This window comes from Microchirus variegatus, assembly GCF_963457635.1.
Source record: "Microchirus variegatus genome assembly, chromosome: 10".
NCBI lineage: Eukaryota > Metazoa > Chordata > Actinopteri > Pleuronectiformes > Soleidae > Microchirus > Microchirus variegatus.
Window position 1 is genome coordinate 3,168,547 of NC_139811.1, and position 15,305 is coordinate 3,183,851.

General features: G+C 38.9%; 1 protein-coding gene across 1 annotated transcript; it reads right to left on the minus strand.

Moving 5' to 3' along the window:
• Positions 1-710: 710 nt before the first annotated feature.
• grap2a (GRB2 related adaptor protein 2a) lies at positions 711-7,375 on the minus strand (the record flags this gene model as incomplete). The annotated part of the gene is made up of 7 exons (XM_083896212.1): positions 711-893; positions 1,121-1,240; positions 2,398-2,487; positions 2,788-2,974; positions 6,651-6,770; positions 7,103-7,194; positions 7,298-7,375. The coding sequence occupies 7 exons, from the start codon at positions 7,373-7,375 to the stop codon at positions 711-713; spliced, it is 870 nt and encodes a 289-aa protein (XP_083752338.1).
• Between the last annotated feature and the right edge of the window lie 7,930 nt (positions 7,376-15,305).

Here is a 15,305-nt window from a genome sequence, read left to right on the forward strand (position 1 = left end):
TTTAATTTGACATTATTTCACAGTGGTCCAAATTGGAACAGGTGTTATTATAAATAAAATAAATCAATTATAAATTTTTGTTACGTAAATTTACTCGACTGGTGTTGAGTTTAAAGGTGCCGTATGTAAGAATGTGGCCAAAAACAGTTATTACATTCAAATTCAAAACACTGAGGTCTTTTAGGTTTCTTTTTCGGACGTAACTGGCAACCTGTGGTTGCTCGGCAGCTGAGACTCTACTGACTGCAATGATTGGTAGACGGCAGTAGGTGGCGCCACATGACGAAATATGATTTCAAAACATAAACATGATTTGCAGTCTGCAAAATATTTTTTTTATATTTTTTAAAAATATATTTTTAATGTTTATATATACATATATATATATATATATATATATATATGTATGTGTGTGTGTCAGTATAAAAACATAAAAACACTGAGCAGAAACCATTCATCCATTCATTGGCCAATGAGCATTTTTCAAATAAATACCAGTGTACAACCACGTGGTTACACAGATGTTATTCACCGACGCGTGACACAAACATGTCAGTGTAAAAACACACACACACTTCACTGCAGTCTTTGCTGATGTGTCGTCATGTGTTTGCAGAAACAGGATGAGTCACACGTTCATCACCTGCAGAGTGAGCGTGTGACAGTGTTTTTTTTTTTTTTTGTTGTTTTTTTTTTTAAATCCTCTCTCCTCACAGCTGTGTGCTGGTGTAGTTTGCAGGAAACAGGCCGGTTTTCCCTCGCAGACGTCCTCTCCACCAGGACACGTCCGAGCGGTCCAGCACTTCGATGACGTCGCCGGAGGAGAAGCCCAGTTCGTCGTCTTCCTCTGCGATGAAGTCGTAGAGCGCCTTCACCTGCGGCGCGGACGCTTTCTGTGGAGAATGGAAAACAAACGTCCCTGTTTACAATGTTTACAGGTGCTTATTAGTGATATTACCTGGACTGAAGTCACCGTTTTCATAATATTACTGAAGTATATGACATTTACTAGTATCAAAAGTCATTTCCTGGTATAAAATGTATAGTTTCAGAACTCTATATGTGTCTATCAGGTATATGCACTTGTGTGCCCTCTGAGGTCAGAGGTCGTCAGGCTGACCTGAGGCAGAGGCATCGTCTCAGACGTACGGCGTGGAACGCTCGCCGCAGACATGACGGGGCTGTTTCTCCCCGTGTGACCGATGGTGTGAGCTCGTTCCTCCAGACCTGCTCTCTTCACCTGGAAGAAGGTAAGAACCGCGTCGTCACTACAGTCGACTACAGTTGATACACACACACGCACGCACACATATTATTTTATGTTTGAAGTCTTTTGAGTAATGTTTTGTCACTGATATCAATAGTTTTAAAGCTGCTAAAATAACTGCAAAACTTTTGTCCAGCAATTTACATTTCCTAAATGTCAGGGTGGTCCAACCATAAACAACGGAAAATCTCTTTGCGCCAAAGCGAAACTTGGCTGCACACGGAGAAGATTACGAACTCCCTGCCACATTCACTTCACACCAGAGAACATTCTCTCCCTTTGAGCAGTTAACGAAAGAGATCAGCTCATCTGACGCATCTGTTCCCTTAATTGCAGCGCTAAAGTGTCTTCTACACAAAGATTGAGACCAATGAATGACAACAATGAAAAGTGAACTTTGCTCTTAAGAGTCTGTCACCGTGTTTTATTAACATCTACCCAACTGTACTCGATCCTCGTCATAAAGATGTAATGTAAAGGTTAGGTTTAACTGATGACTAAAACACATGTTACTATTTGAAATGAAAATGCATTTTTTATCAGCATATTTCATGTCATAACTAATGTGATCAGGTGGTGCAACCGATATTTGTCAGGTGGTGCAACCAATTTAAACCAATAAATAATAAGTCAAAGTGACCAAATGGTTTATAAATGTAATGTTTGTAGTTATTATACTGAATATATGAATTTGTGTGATTATTTTCCTGTCTTTAAATGTTAAATTGGATGTTTTAAAGGAAGCTTAAAACCTGACCAACAGAGAGCAAAACTCTTAAATTACTGTAAAAGAAAATAATGTTTATCTAATGTTGACACCTTAAGGGATAGTTGCTAAATAATTAATTTTAAAATAAATATTAGGAATGTGTATATATTTTTTATAAATATTTGGTTGTGCCACCTGATTTTTGTTGTTGTTGTGAAGTTAAAAAATACTGTTAAAAAATGAGTTAAAACAGTTAGAATAGTTATTCAATATATGAGACATGTTCAAAAACATTGTTCTGGACTCAAAAATATGCATTACATCTATTTTGAAAATACTCTTTAAAGACCCATATATGTATATAAATATACAGGCACATATATAAAAATAAATGTGTGTGTATATATATATATATATTTACCAGCTGACTGTGTGGTTGGTCTGACGCTCGTCGCGGTCCGGCTACGATGGCTGCAGCTGAGTGTTGTTCAGGCAAACTTCCCCTTTTTACCTGCAGTAAACAAACAAACAAACAAACAAACCGTTTGTCACTTTTATCCCATGAAATATATTGAAAAAAACAATTCATTTATTGTGTTCATTTAAGGGGTCAAACGTGTAAAAACTGATGCTGGTTTAAAATAATATAAAAAGTTCAGTTTATAGTGTTGCGTTTGTAATAATAATCGAGCACCGGCTACTCTGAGGTTTACGGGGGCCCTGATTCAGCTGAGGAGGAGGAGCCCCCCGTCATAAGTGCTAGGGCCGGCCCTGGTGGACAAACAGCAGGGACGTGCGTCAGCAGCAGCACCTGAGCCATGGAGACGTTCCTGTTGGCCGACGTGCCGTCGTGGAGGTAGATCTCCCTGGTCTTGGAGATGGAGGTGTTTTTGTAGAAGTCCACCAGTTTGTTGAGGGACGTGAACTTCTCTGACCACAGGAAGTACTGGCCCTGGTTGTCCCGCAGCACTTTGAAGTGCTGCACGTCACTTTCATGTCTGCGGACGGGGAAAAAGGACGGAGTTAAGGCCACATTATACTTCTCCGACTGCGTATGCGTTATCCGTCTGCGTCACCACGTAGACCACTCGAGCATTTATACTTCTGCGTCGTGGTGACGGATAGGCGCTGCAATTTCCCGCCCGATCAGTAGGGGTCGCTGCGCAAGGTTGTTGTGCTTTTGGCTACAGTGAGCAATGGCGTCCGAGAAAGAAAGAGAGAAAAAGACTGTTGTTGTTGAAACAGTGGCCGTTTCTCACTTTTCTGTGTGACGGAACGCAGTTTTAAGATAATTTGAGGCAAGAAATTGGCCATTTCGGGTCTAAACATGTGCTGTGTGTGTATAGATATGACGTATTTATAGTTCGGCAGCGGCGTTATCGGCGGGGATCAGCTCCGCCTCTGTCAGGACGCCCGGAGCGCACTGAGAGCCGGCACAGAGCAGCTTAGCTCGGCCTGTCCTAAGGACCAATCGCAGCTCTTGCCGTCTCCGTTGTCCCTTGACGGAGTGACGGACACTTAAAAAATATTTCGTGCAGTCGGAGACTACGCAGAGGCTCTTCGACAGTCTCTGCGTCGACGCAGAGTCTCTACGTAGCCTACGCAGAGCACTTTACGCAGAAGTATAAATTGGGCTTTATACTTCTCCGACTGCGTATGCGTTATCCGTCTGCGTCACCACGTAGACCACTCGAGCATTTATACTTCTGCGTCGTGGTGACGGATAGGCGCTGCAATTTCCCGCCCGATCAGTAGGGGACGCTGCGCAAGGTCTTGTGCTTTTGGCTACAGTGAGCAATGGCGTCCGAGGGAGAAAGACTGTTGTTGTTGAAACATCGGCCGTTTCTCACTTTTCTGTGTCCCGCAACGCAGTTTTAAGATAATTTGAGGCGAGAAATTGGTCATTTAGAGTCTAAACATGTGCTGTGTGTGTTAAGATATGACGTATTTATAGTTTGGCAGCGACGAAATCGGCGGGGATCAGCTCCGCCCTCTGTAGCGCTCGGCGCTCACTGAGAGCCGGCACAGAGCAGCTTAGCTCGGCATGTCCTGAGGACCAATCGCAGCTCTTGCCGTCTCCGTAGTCCCTTGACGGAGTGACGGACACTTAAAAAATATTAAGTGTCCGTCATATATATACACCCGGAGACGACGCAGAGGCTCTTCGACAGGTTCTGCGTCGACGCAGAGGACTCTGCGTAGCTACGCAGAGCACTTTACGCAGGAGTATAAATTGGGCTTCAGTGTCCAATCGGTGACGGAGACGGAACCAGGTTTCCCTGAATGTCCGCGGACTCCCTGTCTCCTGTGCTGGACTGCCCTCTGCTGGCCAGTGTAGAGAACTACACCCATTTATTATTATTATTATTTTTTTTTATTTTTTTTTTTTTTAAACACAATTTATTGTTTTTAAACAGACATAATACAAAACACAGAAATAAGACCCGCCACCCCGACCCACTAGACAGCACATGCTATACAAAGATATAGAAAAAAATAAAATTATATATATATACCGTATATATACATACATACATACATACGCATATACACACGTACACATATACACATACCTACATACCTATACACATGCATATACCATAATAATAATAATAATAATAATAATAATAATAATAATAACAATTTAGCTACTTCTGGCCGCATTAGGAACAGTGGAGACACTGTGTCCTGATCAAAATGTCACTTTACCCATATCACTTCATCACTTTACTTTGTTTGCACTATGCTGATATCATTAGTCACCTTATCACTGTTTATCACTTTCAACATGTGCTCACCATATTTAGTTGTACTTATTTTATTTCCGTGCGTACTGCTGTATATTATATATACCTACGTTGACTGTGATTCTTTTTTGGATTCTTTTTTGTGGCATTGTTGCATTTAAGTTACTGTTGTAAGTTACTGTTTTTCCTTCTGTTTGGCACTTTGTTGCATTGTCTTATTTGTTTATTTTACTTTTATTTTTATTTTATTTTTTTGTTTTATTTTTATTTTTATTTTTATTTTATTTTTATTATTATTTTTATTTTATTTTATTTTATTTAATGTATCTTTTTAACTCTTGTACATCTACACTTTTACCTCCCAATTGTTGCACAATAATTTCCCTCGGGATAAATAAAGCATCTTGAATCTTGAATCTTGAATCTTGAACAATGACATATGAAGGAAAAGTACAGTTCTAGCTTGTTTCCAGTCTGCAGCATGTAACCATGAGTTGAGGGTAACCAGTCATCAGCAGCCGATCTGTGTCCCTCAATTTGAGGATTACAAGGGGAGGACTTATCCCACTCAGAAAACTGTCTGCCCATTAATAGTAGATTTTTCAGATCTGCAGGTATATAATCTAGGAAGGGTGTCCAAATGTTTAGAAATAACTCATCCTAACCCTTTACAACAGCTTGTAGCCTTTCACGAGGGAGGATGTTAAAGACCTCCCTGTACCAAAGGGTGATACTAGGTGGAAAAGTTTTGATCCAGACTTTCAGTATACATTTTCGAGCAACTAGAAGGAGTTTTTCAAAGAGCTTATAATGTGATGCTGTGAGATGCAAGTCCCTAGAGGGAAGTCCTAAGAGGAAAACCCCAGGGTCTTTCTTGATTTTTTGTTTTAAATATCCCACCGACTACTTTTGAAATAAATGTCCAAAATCTGGAAATGAGTTTACATTCCCAAAAAGTAATGGAAGTGTGTCCCCCTTTCCAGGGTGCACTTGTTACACAGAGGAGAGAAATGGAGTGGTCAATTTTGTTTAGAATAACAGGAGTAATATGCAGCCTGTGAAGTATCTTGTACTGAGTTTCTCGCAACCGGTTACAAGTAGATGTGGACTTGATAAGGCGTATCGTTGCCTGCCAATCACCCTCAATATATTCACTGTTCAAGTCTTTTTCCCCATTTATGAGAGATGTCTGGTAAATGGCACGAGGCAGAAGAACCAAGAAGTGAGCAAAATGATGCTATAAAATGTTTTCTGTTTTTTTTGCGCTCGAGAAGAAATCTCTCAACTTCACTGTAAGATATGTTAGTTGGGAAAGAGGTGGTTTGTGAAGACACAAAGTGCCGAATCTGTAAATACCCCCCCAAAAAATGGTGCTTATGAATATTGAATGTCTCCTGTAACTGCTGGAAGGACAGTAAGGTATTATCTCTCAGTAAATCGCCAATAACATGAGTATTTATTACATTTTTTGATGAGGACGTGGAATAACAACTCTCGTATTCGTACTTTACTTTGTTATTTATATTTCTAGCAACTTTCGCTTTTCACTCCAGCACATTTGCTCTAACTATCTTTGTTATTACTCGTTACTTCCAAATAAAATCAGAAGAAGAAGACTTGCTATTATGGTCTGTTTTTCTATGGCGCTTTTCTAGTGTTGACGAAGCTGCGTTACACACAACACTTTTCACCCGTTCACACACATTCACTCCTCACTTATATAACATGTTTACATCTCAAAAAAAAAAGGACATTTGACATCATTTTAAGAATTCATTGAAATTTGATCATTCTTAGCAAACTTTAACGGCAACATAAATGGTAAAAATAATAAGTGAAAACCAGCCATAGACCAGTTTAATCGAGACGATAAAACTATGAGTAGTAAATCAAATTACGGAGTAAATAAAAATCCGTTTTTTCTCACTTGACAGAGATGGAGAATTCTCCCGGCGAACTCTGCGAGCCTCGGATCACGAAGTCTCCGACGTCCTTGTGTCTCAGCAGATCCTCGGCGTCGTTGCGACTGGCGTTCTCCTGAAACCACCTGGAGAGACGACCACGGTAACCGTCAACTATTTTGACGTTTGAAACATTAAAAACAGACGTTTCGGCTCCTGAAACGTGACTTTTCTTCTGGTTTCTTTGCTCCACGGAACAATTTTGTTGATAAAAAAACTAATACAGTTTCACCATTTTTGAAGTTTCATCGACGGAACAAGTGACCGAAAACAATCGACACATGAATCCGTTATGAAAAACAAAGTTCCCGTGTGTAGAATTTAAGCTGAAGTTATTTGAACTAGGGTAAAATAAACTAAATGTTAATTGAAACTGATCAGAGTTCAGATTCTTATTGGTGACGTCACCACCTCTGACCTGGGAGCCTGCAGTTCCAGGTAGTTTTGTGGCACAAAACCTTCTTCTCCGTTCATCTCTGCTTTAAACCAATCGTCCTGTGGACTCAGGATCTGCTCACAAAGGGGAAAAACAAGAAGTGGTGAATGAAATATATATATGTGTGTGTGTGTATATTGTATATAATATAATGAGCATGATTTAAATCCACTCTACCTTCAGAATGTCGCCTTTTCTGAAGCTGAGCTCGTCGTCCGCCGTCGCGGTAAAGTCGTACTTTCCTCTCGATTCCATCAGGATCCGCTGATCGGTGTCAGAGGTTTAAAAAAAAAAACAAAAAAAAAAACCTCACCCTAACCCAGGGACGGCAATGGCGAGGTCCACGCCAACGGTTTCTGTGCAGAGAAATTATAAAATATATATATGTTATTATCTTAATTTGACAAAAGTAAACCTTCATGCAACTTCGAGGATCCTATTTTTTTTCGCATAAAATTTGCCATTAGTTTGTAGTTTTGTGTTATTTTGAAATTTTACACTGTTTAAAACAAATAGTTACATTCATCACCTTAAGGACATAAATGGCATCCATTAAAACCCATTGTAAACTAATTTTCTTGACAATATATATATATACATATATATATGTATACATGTGTTTATGTATGTATATATGTATATATGTATATGTGCATACGTATGTATGTATGTATATGTATATATATATGTATGTGTGTATATATATATGTGTATGTATGTATGTATATATGTATGTATATATATATACATATATGTGTATATATGTATATATATTTATACATATGTGTGTATATATATATATTTATATATTTATACATATATGTATATATATATATGTGTGTATATATATTTGTATATGTATATATATGTGTGTATATATGTATATATGTATGTATGTATATATATTTATACATATATGTGTGTATATATATATTTATATATATGTATATGTATATATGTGTGTATATATATATATGTATATATACATATATATATATATACATATATATATATCAGTCATGTGTCCAGTGTAAATGTCCAGTGAAAGGAATAACCCATGTTAAAGCAGCTTTACTTCCACACAGTTGCACAGTCATGTGTGACACAGTCATATCAGTGTGACACAGTGTTTCTGAGGCTGTTTACAGTAAAGGAACTGGAAAAAAAATAAATTATAATAATAATAAAGCATCTATTTCCAAAGTAGGAAAAGACACACGAGCCACTTCCTCATTTACAGTATATGCGTGAGACAATAAAACATGAGAGGAACCTTTTCATTACACTTTTTTGCGTGGGTGGAGGTGTCGGTGGTGGTGTGTGTGTGTGTGGGGGGGGGGGGGGGATTTGTTACTTGATCATTTTCTCATCGATGTAAAGACCTTTGACTGTTTGTGGTTTCAGGCGGATGTGGTGACTTCTCTCTGCTCCTGCAGCTCTCGAGCAGCGTTCGCTGCAAAATGACGACTTTAATCTGAGTTTGAGTGCATGAAGGGTGGAAAAAACTGTGCTCCTGTTTTTTCCTGATAAAACTATTAGTATTACTGTACTATTTATGATATAGTTTCATATTTACACATATTTAACACTTCCCGATTTCAGGATAGGTAATGATGTGGCGTCATGTTTTTAATGTGCAGGTAGTTTTTATGGTAATACCACTTAATGTAAAGTATTATTTCTATCTTGGTAAAAACAATGATAAATATAATGGAGAAAAATATGACAGTGAAAAAAAACAAAAAAAACAATCTGCTCTGGTTTAAAATACACTGAGTAAAATAAATAGTTACATTCGTCGCCTTAAGGACATAAAATGTACACATTGGTAACAGCTCTGTGATGAGAATTCTCATATTCTACATCAGTGTAATTAATCATTTTCTACTGAATATTTCTAATACACAGGTCCAACTTTCTTCTCTCAATTTCCAGTCGTCACCGTCAATACGCCCCCCCCCCCCCCAAAAAAAACACAGGCAGGTAGGAACCAAAATTAGCCACTGGTCTGTATTTTTGTGATGTTTAAAATGTTCAACATGTGCTCTGGTTTATAATTCACTGAGTAAAATAAATAGTTACGTTCGTCGCCTTAAGGACTAAAATGTACACATTAGTAACAGAATAGGTATAAATACAATATTACCTATCTATAAATATATATATCTATAATACATTATATATCTATTACAGAAACATTGCATAACTGTCCAAAGACAGGTATTTGTATGTAGTTATATGAATTCTGTGTGTAAACATTTCCTGTATTTTCTGGCTGTTTTCTAGTAAAGAGATTTAAAAATTAATCATTTACGGTCACAAATCTGCTGCTTTTATATAATTAGTTAACATGATCTACTGTAAGTTACAGGAAACTAAACTAGACCAGTTTAATGAATAAACCGTTGAAAGGTTAAACCTCATAATAATGGATTCATTTATAAAACTTCCTCAATCTCATCGACTGACGGTGGCTTTAAAGAAGGGGAAAAACAAATCAAGGACAGTTTTTCCAGCTCGACTGTTGATCTAATCTAATGATTAATCCCTAACTCCAGTCTTAATGATTAATGTCTGACGTGACGTCACTGTGGACAAACTGAGTGAGTTTCATCGTATGGAACTTTTGTTCCAAAGGACTCTAATAAAATTATTTTGCTTCTCCATCAGTGATCGTAAGAAAATGCTGGGTTTTTTTTAGTTCCAAAGCGAAAATGTGACGTGGACAGACTGCCGGCGTCTGATTGGTCAGAGGGTGTCGTCACAGGAAGTGTCGTGAGCGTGACGTACGACGCAAGAATCAAAGCCAACAATGTCCGAAACTGTAGATCAGTGAAAAAGACGGGAAAACTGAAAATATTTTGGTGTCGTCCGCAAATAACAGAGTTTTTAACACATCGGATCGTCTGTAAATGTCATTAATAAACATAACAAACATTTGTGGCTTCTAAAACTGACCCTTGAGGTATCCCCCCCCCCCCCCCCCACGTATATTATATTCATAAATCCAGATTTATATTGGTTTATTTGTACAAATTGTTCCCTATGGTTAATAATTAACTCCATAATAATTATGGAGCAAGTCCAAAACGAGGACTTTCCCCTTATCAACATAATCATGATTTACAGTCCAGTGATTTCCTCAAGTCTAAAGAGAGGAAACGCCATCATGGAACTCGTAAAACTGGACGTGAAAGAGACATTAAAAACACAAGTAGTGACAAAAGTGGTTAAATGTGAATAAATGAATCGGTGAGGTCAGAATGTTAAAGGACATTAAAGGACAAAGTGAAAGAATTTGTGTCGGACCCTAGAATTAAATAAAACAAGAACTAAATCTAATAAATCTCAGGTAAAAGATAATATGAACATTTCCTCAGGTTTTCAGGGAGTCTGTTCCAAAGACCAGGACCAGGACCAGGACCAGGACCAGGACCAGGACCAGGACCAGGACCAGAATAACAGAAAACAGGACTCACCGAGAAGAACCAGAACTTTGGTATTTGAGTCCTCTTCTATGCAGATGATCAACTCCCGTTCACACGTCTCCGCCAAATCCTCCAGTAAAGTTCTACATATGCAGTCTTTAACAAACGTGTTCCAGCACCTGTCGAAAAACAAGAAATAACAGAAATATTTTAGAAATCTTTCAAGACCTGAAAATGTTGTTATTTATTTACGAAATAACAAACACAACATTTAAGCGGGAAAAAAAACCCTCTAAATTTGACCTCATATCGAGAAATAATAATAATGTCCTGATTATAGTTTTTATTCTTATTAATATTTTTATAATATTAAAAATATAGTTTGGGTTAAAGAGCTTCTACATCCAGCAGCTGGTTCTGCCTCATTAGGACCAGGTTTTGGTCTCCATGAGGACTACTGGTCCCAACAAGGTCAGGGTTTATGACAAAAACCAGGTCTTAACCCACAAACGGCTGTTTTTGCAGAGACAAACGAGAATGTCCTCAGAGGTTTGTACGGTCCTCACAAAGACACACAAACAAACACACACGCACACACACACTCACGCATGAGTGACGGCGTTTAAATAAACTTCCTTAAAATGAAGCAACAAACAAAACAGGTTTAACAGTTGAGTGAATTCACATAACACCTCTTTGAAAACTGGTCTAAATTTAAAAAAAAAAATGTAATTAATTCTTTTTTTTTTATTATTAATTGAAAGATTAAAACGGCAACGAATGAAAATGTAAACGTGTGAGACAGGAAAGAAAAGATAAAGAAAGGAGTGAAACCTGCTCACCTTGACTCTTCTAAGGCCGAGCTCTTGTTGTCTCTCTGCAGTGCAGCGGCAACAACAACAACAACGACGACAACAACAACATTTCTGTGAGAACAACAAACAAAGTTTCACAAAGCAGCAAAAACTAAACTCCCACGTTTTCACTGCAGAATCAACGATGTGAGGATGATGAAGCTCAGAGAGTCAGTGAAGAGACGAGAGAGCGAACCAGCTCTCTTCAAACAAGGGGGAAGTGAGTCACTTCCTGCTGGTTTTTCACAATAAAACCAAACAGCAAACATCATTCATTCATTCATTCATTCATTCATTCATTTACTCTTCAGTTTGAGTCTCCGTGTTCTAAAACAAAAGAAAATGTGACCTTTGTTGCTCACGTGTGAGAAGATTGAAAATTCAGATGAAACCACATTCATTCATTCATTCAGAGAGTTTAAAACCTATTTATAATTCCAAAATCTACTTATAATTCCAAATTCTACCTAAAATTCCAAAATCTACTTATAATTCCAAATTCTACCTAAAATTCCAAAATCTACTTATAATTCCAAATTCTATTTATAATTCCAAAATCTACTTATAATCTCAAAATCTACTTATAATTCCAAATTCTACTAATTCCAAAATCTACTTAAAATTTCAAAAATCTACTTATAATCTCAAAATCTATTTATAATCTCAAAATCTACTTATAATTCCTAATTCTACTAATTCCAAATTCTACTTATAATTCCAAAATCTATTCATAATTCCAAAATCTATTTATAATTGCAATTCTACTCATAATTCCAAATTCTATTTATAATTCAAAATTCTAATTCTAATCCCAAAATCTACTTAAATTTGCCCGCCGCCCAGGAAGCTATATGTTCTCGCCGGAGTTTGTTTGTCTGTCTGTTCGCAACATAACTCGAGAAGTCGTGGACGGATTTGGATGAAATTTTCAGCAAATGTCCGCAACGGGACCAGGGCGTGATCGGTAGCCGCTATCACTGTTTTTATCGCTATTTTGTGGGGGGCTGAGCTGCCTTGGCGGAGGTCTGCGCTCTTTGAGTGCTTTTCTAGTTCCAAATTAAAATTGTTTTTCCAAATTAAAAATTGTTTTTCCAAATTCTATTTATAATCCAAAAATCTACTTATAATTCCAAAATCAATGGCAGCCTGTTAATCGGGCAGATTTCTGTGTTGGCAGATTCAGCTTGTTATTTGCAGAGAGTGTTGGTGTTGTTGTTGTTGTTGTTTTTCTCAAAAATCCGAAAAATCACCACTTTTCATTGTTTATAAAAAGACAGACGAGGAGACGGTGGTAGATGAAATCCCAGGTCAGGTTTTCTAAGTTGTAACTAAAATACTCGCACTAACAGACCTACACACCCTAACTCTGCTCATTGAGCTGAAACAGGTTCTGCAGACAGTGCAGCGGCTGAAGTTCGGACCAATTAGTCAAATGAACTGGTCCAGAGACGACGCTGCAGAGCCGTGCGACGCGACGCTAACTTTGAATAAGTTATTTGACTAAGCAAACATTTAACGGTGACGCACACAATCTTTACGTGTTGTCAACGCGACGCACGACACTACGACCTCGGACAGAGTTAGGCGCTGTTGCTAGGCAACATGAAACCCAGACCCTGCTATATTTGTTTATATTCAGAGGTCACGCATCGCACCGTTCATGTAGTCATTGATTAATGAGTGAGTGAGTGAGCGAGCGAGTGAGAGAGCGAGTGTCAGAAAGTGAGTGAGAGAGTGTCAGAAAGTGAGTGAGTGAGTGAGTGAGAGAGTGAGTGATTGAGAGAGACAGGGTGTGAGAGAGAGAGTGAGTGTCTGAAAGTGAGTGAGTGAGAGAGTGTCTGAAAGTGAGTGAGTGAGAGTGTAAGTGAGTGAGAGAGTGAGTGAGAGAGTGTAAGTGAGTGAGTGAGTGTCTGAAAGTGAGTGAGTGAGAGAGTGTCTGAAAGTGAGTGAGTGAGAGTGTAAGTGAGTGAGAGAGTGTCTGAAAGTGAGTGAGTGAGTGAGTGTCTGAAAGTGAGTGAGAGAGTGAGTGTCTGAAAGGGAGTGAGTGAGAGAGTGTCTGAAAGTGAGTGAGTGAGTGTCTGAAAGTGAGTGAGAGAGTGAGTGTCTGAAAGTGAGTGAGTGAGAGAGTGTCTGAAAGTGAGTGAGTGAGTGTCTGAAAGTGAGTGAGAGAGTGAGTGTCTGAAAGTGAGTGAGTGAGTGAGTGTCTGAAAGTGAGTGAGTGAGTGTCTGAAAGTGAGTGAGTGAGTGAGTGTCTGAAAGTGAGTGAGTGAGTGAGTGAGTGTCTGAAAGTGAGTGAGTGAGAGTGTCTGAAAGTGAGTGAGTGAGTGTCTGAAAGTGAGTGAGAGAGTGAGTGTCTGAAAGTGAGTGAGTGAGTGAGTGTCTGAAAGTGAGTGAGTGAGAGAGTGTCTGAAAGTGAGTGAGTGAGTGTCTGAAAGTGAGTGAGTGAGAGTGAGTGTCTGAAAGTGAGTGAGTGAGTGAGTGTCTGAAAGTGAGTGAGTGAGTGAGTGTCTGAAAGTGAGTGAGTGAGTGTCTGAAAGTGAGTGAGAGAGTGAGTGTCTGAAAGTGAGTGAGTGAGAGAGTGTCTGAAGTGAGTGAGTGAGTGTCTGAAAGTGAGTGAGTGAGTGTCTGAAAGTGAGTGAGTGAGTGTCTGAAAGTGAGTGAGTGAGTGTCTGAAAGTGAGAGAGAGAGTGAGTGTCTGAAAGTGAGTGAGTGAGAGTGTAAGTAGTGAGAGTGAGTGAGAGAGTGTCTGTGAGTGAGTGAGTGTCTGAAAGTGAGTGAGTGAGTGTCTGAAAGTGAGTGAGAGAGTGAGTGTCTGAAAGTGAGTGAGTGAGAGAGTGTCTGAAAGTGAGTGAGTGAGTGAGTGAGTTAGTGTCTGAAAGTGAGTGAGTGAGTGAGTGTCTGAAAGTGAGTGAGTGAGTGAGTGTCTGAAAGTGAGTGAGTGAGAGAGTGTCTGAAAGTGAGTGAGTGAGAGAGTGTCTGAAAGTGAGTGAGTGAGTGTCTGAAAGTGAGTGAGTGAGTGTCTGAAAGTGAGTGAGTGAGAGAGTGTAAGTCAGTGAGAGAGTGTCTGAAAGTGAGTGGGTGAGAGTGTCTGAAAGTGAGTGAGTGAGAGTGTAAGTGAGTGAGAGAGTGAGTGTGTAAGTGAGTGAGTGAGAGATTGTAAGTGAGTGAGTGAGTGAGTGTCTGAAAGTGAGTGAGTGAGAGTGTAAGTGAGTGAGAGAGTGAGTGTGTAAGTGAGTGAGTGAGTGAGAGAGAGAGTGTCTGAAAGTGAGTGAGTGAGAGTGTTAGTGAGTGAGAGAGTGTCTGAAAGTGAGTGAGAGAGTTGTAGGTTCAATTCCTGGCTCTGTTTTTCTGTGTGTGTCCTTGAGCAAAGACACTTGACTCTGTGCTGTAGCGTGTGAATGTGTGAATGAGTGAATGAGTGAAAACTGTATAATATATATATATATAAAGCAGCTTTGAGTTCTTCATAAACACAGATCGTTGGCCGTAAAAGATAAAAACACATCTGAACTAAACCTCATTAATTTTTCCCTCTGTTTTTTCTTCCTTTTCTCCCTTAAACAAACCTCAGAAAACAGAAATCAGCTGAGAGTGAGTTCAACATCAGTGAAGAGTAAATAAACTGAGCTCAAGTCAGAGAGACGAGTGTTTGACCTGATTCTGTAGAAGCTGCAGCTGCAGGTGGAGCTCACATCCGTCACAACACCACAATAACTACACAATAACTACACAACTCTCTCTGTGTGTGTGTGTGTGTGTGTGTGTGTGTTCTTGTTTGTGTTTCCTCTTTAGGACATTCTTACATCACAAACTCTGACCTTGTCAGGACCAATCGTCCTAAACCTGAGCCCTAAACCTGGTCCTAATGAGGCAGAACCTCGTTAGGACATAAATCAAGTCTCT